General features: G+C 47.2%; 1 protein-coding gene across 1 annotated transcript; it reads left to right on the forward strand.

Annotated features, from left to right (window-relative positions):
* The first annotated feature begins 5,959 nt into the window (after window positions 1-5,959).
* On the forward strand, window positions 5,960-6,601 carry LOC136460571 (uncharacterized). The gene has a single exon (XM_066460223.1). It carries the CDS (start codon window positions 5,960-5,962, stop codon window positions 6,599-6,601), a length of 642 nt encoding a protein of 213 aa, XP_066316320.1.
* The last annotated feature ends 813 nt before the right edge of the window (window positions 6,602-7,414 follow it).

Below are 7,414 nucleotides of genomic sequence, written 5' to 3' on the forward strand. Positions count from 1 at the left end.
ACAATACTGTTGATGCCACTATAGAATGTCAGGATGGCTACAGAGTACTGCCCTGCGTAAGGTATGGACTCTGGTACAGTGGTTTTGACTTATGAGCCATGCCTTGCCTTTCTCCGCATGTCTTCTAGTTCCCTCCAAACGGGGAGCCCCTGGTCGGATGGCTCCAGTCGACCCTCAGTGCACAGGTCAGAGAAGAGTGGTGAGCAGGCTTCCCACGAGCCCCGGTCACAGGGTCGGAGTCGTAGGGCTAGAGCAGGAAGCAGTGCTGTGGGCAAAGCCTTTTGATTGGAGGGGGCGTCCAAAGGCTAAAGCAAATACTCCTATCTGGTGGACCTGAGGGGCCATGAAGCGGGTGTCGCTCCCTTGGGACCATATCGGGGTGACAACACATCCGTCATTTGTGGAGGACATGAGTCCTTTCCTAGACCGTAGTGGTTGTCGTATGTCTATGTTGGGTTCCATGTTCGAGGGCTGAAGGCGGCGCCTACAACTCTGTAGGGACTGTAGGGCAAAGAGCATGCGCTCGGAACACTATTTAGGCTCTACTACGCCTGGAAGGGTCTAAAGCACCCATCCCATCGTTCCTTGGCAGTACCTTTCCTGCTGGGGCGCAGGGTATGGACTCTGGTTCAGTGGTTTTGACTTATGAGCTATGCCTTGCCTTTCTCCGCACGTCTTCTGGTTCCCTCTGAATGGGGAGCCCCTGGTTGGATGGCTCCAGTCAGCCCTTAGTGCGCCGGTCGGAGAAGAGCGGTGAGCAGGCTTCCCGCGAGCCCCGATCGCGGGGTCAGAGTCATGGGGTCGGAGCAGGAAGCAGTGCTGTGGGCGTCCCTTGGGCAAGACCAAGCCCATCCCTCAGGGGTCGAGCGAGGCGGAGTCAATCCCTAAGCTCTCGGGCAAGGCGGAGCTGGCCCTTATCCCTTGGGCGAGACCGAGCCTAGCCCTCGGGGGTCGAGCAAGGCGGAGTCTATCCCTAAGCCCTCGGGCGAGGTGGAGCTGGCCCAAAGGCATCGGGTGAGGCGGAACCAAACTCCCGTCATTCGGGCAAGAAACATAGCGACGCCCTTGTCCGTCCAGAAGTTTTTAACGTTCAATGGTTATTGGTTCCACCTCCTGGGGTACCCCGATGTTAGGTCCCCGATAGTAGCCCTTGAGCCCTTGGGCGATTCGGACAGAATCGTCCGAGGGGTGTTTTCAATTTCGTCGGAGTTAATTTGCCAGAGGGTGCGCATGAGCGCACCCGATGGGTGTAGCCCCCAAGCCCCCGTGTGACTCGAGTAGAGTCACCCGGGGGGTAGTATCGGACCCTTCGTGGGTAAGGCTGAAGAACTTGGTTTTTTGTCGATGAGACATTTTTAAGGGAATCGTGGTATTCCGTTCATGGGAATTTTACTCAGTTCTGGCCTGGCTGGGTCCTGACTGCGGATCAAGGCCCTGGTGATGCTTGCATCTTTGAGTTCTAGTTTCTCGTGGGCCCATCCTTCATTGGGGCGGCCATTGAGTTGGTTTGGGCCGACCCCCGGTTGTTATGGGCCCAGACGGATTAGAGAAGAGATTTTCCTGGTCCACGTCCCCTCTGTGGGAAAAGAGTCTGGTCGCTTCGAGAAGGCGAACCGTCCAGCACGATTTTGGTGGGAGAGGATAGGGATCGCGGGCGCATGTTCGGCGATGTGACGTGACGGTGCGCGTGGCAGGCCTAGAGATCGAGGCGGGCGGTTGCCCTTCTCGCATCTGTCGCCCCTATAAAACCACGGGGTTCACCCCCAGGGTTTCGTATTTCGCCCCCTTGCCTTTGCATCTGAAACCTCCGTCGCCAATTGCCCTAGCCTCCTGTGCCCGCACCGCCGCCGCCATCAAACTCGCTGCTGCCTTCTTCTTCGTGCTGCTCCTGTTGTCGCAATGGACCTGGGGTACAAATCCAACATCTCCCTTCGGTGCCTGGAGGGCCTCATCCGTCGAGGCCTCCTTTGCCCATTGACCGCCGCTGAGGAGTGGCAACTGCCCGATGAGGAGGAGGAGCCACAGCCGCCTAAAGGGTATGTCGTGTCTTTTGCTCACTTCCATGAGCGGGGATTCGCCATGCCCGCCCATCCTTTTTCCGAGGATTGCTGGACTATTATCAGGTGGAACTGAAGCACCTTACCCCTAATGGGATCTAGCACATTGCAGTGTTCGTCGCCCTGTGCGAGGGGTTCTTGGGGATCGGTCCCCACTTTGACCTATGGCGGTATATCTTTGCCGTTAATCTAGTGAAGAGGCGGGTCGGGTAGCAAGAGCTACATGCGCCGGTGGGGTGCGCCAGTATCCACCTCCACAACAACCGAGGGAGGACGTATCCGCTAATGCATTTGTCCACCTCCAACAAGGGGTGGCATTCGCAATGGTTTTATATCAAGAACGACGCCACCGCCCCCTTGCCTGCTTTCACCGGGCGCTACATCTTGGAGGCCCCAGGGTCATGGGGGTGGGTAATGAAGACATTCCTAGCATTCACTCATCTCCAAATGAAGGTACACTTGATATAGCTGGTCCAATTACAAGGAGTAGAGCTAAACAATTGGAGAAGAAAATTCATTCTTAGGTGAACGCTAACCTTATGCTTAATAATCAGATTACATTGAATGAACCTATGCTTTTGAGTACTTGTTTCAATGTTCTTAGGAATGATGGAGTGCACGAACAAGCATGGGATGATGATGGATTCTGCCCGCCAAATATATGCATGGAACCTGGACGTGCACGAGAGAGGAAAGGCCATTCAGCTACCATGAATATCAGCCGTTGAAGTGCAAGCAAATAATTTGGGAGTTAGGAATGCATGCAACCAGCAACTGGGTTGCTGTCCACACACGCTCCAGCATGCATGCAGAGAATACCAACCAGCTAGGCGCCCTACTAGGCTTGGTTTTTAATAAAAGTAGTGCTGTAACTTCCCACTACATGTTCTCAATTATTTTCCACCAAACTGAAACTCCACTAGTGCTATATATCCCTGTAATGGATGACATGAACAGGAACTCGTGATTGCAATTTCAGAAATACCAACTCTTGGAATTCTTGTTCTAGCATGAGTCTTGAGAGGCTTGCAAACTTGTTCTTTCGATTCCTGAGGGAGTTGTAGAACGCCGAACTGTGGTTCACCCAGTTTGTGCCTTCACGTCTATACGGCATGATTGCATGGGCTGTTCGTCGGTACGTGGAAGGGTGATTGTCTCGGTAGTTTGTCGTGTGGACAGCCTCGCGGTGCATTGCCTCTTCACCAGGTCGCGCAACGACAATTTATCAAGTTCGCAGATCCTACGAGAAGATCGGGCCACAACAACTTGCTACACGTGCTGCATAGACATGTGCACATCATCTGGTACCAGAGCCTCCGTTTACTCGTTAGGATTGTTCTTGTTTTTGGTAGGATAGATTTTATATACCTACTGTCCACTAATAGCCAAAAAAGAAAACCTACAGCCCAAATTCATACGTGCTACTGATTTTGTAGTTTGCTTTATCGAGTTTTAATCCTTTAAGATTTGTCTAGTTGCTGAATTTTTCTTTTCCACATCGTTCTAGTTGTTATCATTGTTCTAATCATCAAATCGCTTGCTGCATGTACCCACCCATCGCACCCTTGTTCTAATCATCATTGCTTGCTGCATATATATAACTAAAAAAAACCACCCATTCCACCCTTGTTTTCTACCCGCCACAAATTCCCCACCCGAGTTTCTTGTTTTTGTGCTGCGCCGTCCATCTTAGTTGATCCTTATGTGCCCCTTTAGTTGAAAGTTGTGCTGCGTTTCTCACAAAGGTTAAAAGAAAAGATGTATATGGGTCAAAAGAAGGACTAAAAACAATGAGTTCTTGTTCAAAAAAAAGGAAAGAAAAGAAATAAAAGAGAATTGTGTTCAGCACACCACAAAGGGGTTTGGGCAGCAACAAGTTTCGGTTGGTGCAATTGGTGTTCATCTATCCACTTCCTACATCTTGTTCCTTTCTTTGTGCATCTTTTCCTTTATATTCAGCAACTTAGACTTGAGTTCTTGGATTATTATTCGGTTTTGCATTACTACATTTCAGCGCATTCCATTTACATATTACCCCACCAAGCTCCACTTAAAAGCACCGTGAGCTGTTGCATCGTAGTCTCTTCACTCTTCCACTACAGATTGCAGCCCCGGTTCTTGCCCTTTCCAGGAAGAGAAAGAACTTGTTCAGCAAGTGGTGAGGGAGTGATTCCACATATATTCCACATATATATTGTCCTTTTTTCCCCTCTACTAATATGGCAGGACGTGGAGATGGTGCCACTGTTTCGGTGGAAGAATTCCAGGAGCTGCGTACACAAATGAATGATTTGATGCAACAACTACAAACTCTCCAATTGAACATGCCTCATAGAGAACCACCACCAAATGAGGATGATGACAATGAGGATAACGAGGCACCATGTCGTGCCGCTAGTCATGGACATGGACGTGGTGGGTTTGGCCATGGTTTTGGTCGTGCTCAGCGCGTTCTAGTTGGAGGTAGAGATTATGATGGTGATGATGATATGTTGTCTGACATGGATGATCATCGACATGGTGGTGGCCATCATGGTTATCGTGACCGCCATCGTCGTCGTAATGATGATGGTTTAAGAAACGTGAAAGTGTCGATTCCCCCTTTCAGTGGACAGGAGAATGCTGATGCTTATTTTGAATGGGAGACCAAGGTGGAACAAATATTTGATTTGTATGAATACTCTACTGAAAAGAAGGCAAAGCTTGCAGCCATTGAGTTTAAAGGCTATGCCATAACTTGGTGGAATCAGGTCCGTACTGAATATCAGAGAGTTGGGCATGTTCGTATAACTTGGGAAGACATGAAGAGAGAAATGCGATGTCGTTTTGTTCCAGCATATTACTCTCGTGATCTACATTTGAAGTTGAAACGTCTTGTGCAAGGTACTCGTACTGTTGATGAATATTTTCAAGAATTGGAAATGTGTGTACTTCATACAGGGATAACTGAAGATGAGGAATCCACAATGGCTCGGTTTCTAGTTGGCCTCAATAAACCCATTGCTGATAAAGTGGATATGACAACCTACACATGTCTCACCGAGTTGGTTCATTTTGCAAAGAGGGCTGAAAGGCAAATTGCTACGTCTTACAAATACAATACTTCATGGCGTCATTCCCAATAGCAAGGGGATGTCACGCCTCAATTCCAACAGCAAGGAGCTGCAACGCCCAAATCCTCATCTCATGGAGCAAATAGATATCTTCCAACTTCTTCCAAACAATTGGATGCGAAAGGTAAAGCTATGAGTTCAAGTCAGCCAACTTCTTCTATTGCAGCCACCCAACGCAAGACAAGCAAGATTGAGTGTTTTAAGTGTGGTGGTCATGGGCATAAGCAAGCTAAATGTCCCAATCATCATACTATTATTACACTTGCTGATGGTTCTTATGATTCCCAAAGTGAAGAGGAGGATGAGTTTAACAATGTATTTGCAGATCTTAATCTTGACACTTGTGAGTATTCAGCAGAGGATGGTACATTTGAGCTAGGTCTAAATTGTTTAGCCATTCAACCTATTCCAACTTTTGCTCACAATGACCTATTACAAGATGTTGTTTCTCCATCTTTCGATGAGATTACTAGTGATGATTTTGATGAGTTGCTTGCTGATTTTCCTGATTTGATGCGTTCTATAATGAACACACCATCTCCTTCTTTGGTGGTGAGGCGAGTTCTTTCCACTCAATTTGTTGCTGCTGAACAAGGACAACACCATAATTTGTTTCAATCCAGATGCAAAGTGAAAGGACAAGTGTGCCGTTTCATCATAGATGGTGGGAGCTGCAATAATATTGTTAGTGCTTTGCTTGTTGAGAAGCTTGGCTTGCAGCCATGTCGCCATCCACATCCATACCATATGCAATAGTTGAATAATTCTAGGATAGTTAAGGTTTCAGCCATGATTCGTTTGTCATTTTCCATTGGTGATTATCATGGAGAGGTGGATTGTGATATTGTCCCCATGCAAGCATGCCATTTGCTGCTTGGTCGGCCCTGGCAATTTGATGTGGACTTGGTGCATTTTGGACGGTCTAACAAACACACTTTCATTCACAATGACAAGAAGGTGGTTCTTATTCCATTATCTCCAGAGGAGATACATGCTTCAGATATGGCTCGCAAGAAAAGAGAGGAATCTGACAAAAGAAAATTGAGTGAGATCCCCAACACAAGTAAGGGAGAGAGTTCTAACCCATCCAGCCACATAAAGACTCATGCCAATCCTAAACAGCCACGCCACACTGAGTGTCTCTTTGTGAGCAAGAGTCATATGAGAGAAGTGAGAAACACCACAGCCCCATTCTTTGTGCTCTTGCACAAGGAGGTCCTACTTTCAACTAATGATTTACCTTCATCGCTGCCTAGTGTTGTTCTTGATCTCTTACAGGACTTTGAAGATGTTTTTCCCGATGAGATACCAGCTGGACTTCCTCCACTCTATGGAATTGAGCATCAAATTGATTTGGTACCAGGTGCTTCTCTTCCAAATCGTCCAGCCTACCGCACCAATCCCACAGAGACAAAGGAAATTCAGCGATAGGTAAAAGAGCTTTTGGACAAAGGGTATGTTCGTGAATCCTTATCACCATGTGCTGTTCCCATTCTTTTAGTTCCAAAGAAAGACGGCTCTTGGCGCATGTGTTGATTGTCGTGCTATCAATGCTATAACTGTTCGATATCGCCATCCCATTCCATGACTTGATGACATGTTAGATGAATTGAGTGGTTCCATCATTTTCACCAAGATTGATTTGTGCAGTGGCTATCATCAAATCCGCATGAAACTTGGTGATGAATGGAAAACAGCGTTTAAAACTAAAATTGGTCTCTATGAATGGCTTGTGATGCCATTTGGCTTGACAAATGCTCCTTCAACTTTTATGCGCTTAATGAACCATGTTTTACGAGCTTTCATTGGCAAGTTTGTAGTTGTTTATTTTGATGATATTCTGATCTATAGCAAATCATTTGATGAACATCTTGATCATATCCGTCAAGTACTTGCTGTTTTGAGGGAAGAGAAATTGTATGGCAACATTGCTAAGTGCACCTTTTGCACAGACCGTGTTGTTTTCCTTGGCTTTGTTGTTTCCACATATGGTATTCAGGTTGATGAAGAGAAGGTTAAAGCAATATAGGATTGGCCTACACCGGTAAATGTGAGCTAAGTTCGAAGCTTTCATGGTCTTGCAAGTTTCTATAGGCGTTTTGTCAAAAATTTCAGCACCCTCGCTGCACCCCTTAACAATCTCACAAAGAAGGATGTTCCATTCACGTGGGGCCATGACGAAGACCAAGCATTTCACACACTAAAAACATAGCTTTGTGAAGCACCACTGCTACAACTTCCTGA

This window comes from Miscanthus floridulus, chromosome 6 (genome assembly GCF_019320115.1).
Source record: "Miscanthus floridulus cultivar M001 chromosome 6, ASM1932011v1, whole genome shotgun sequence".
Lineage (NCBI taxonomy): Eukaryota > Viridiplantae > Streptophyta > Magnoliopsida > Poales > Poaceae > Miscanthus > Miscanthus floridulus.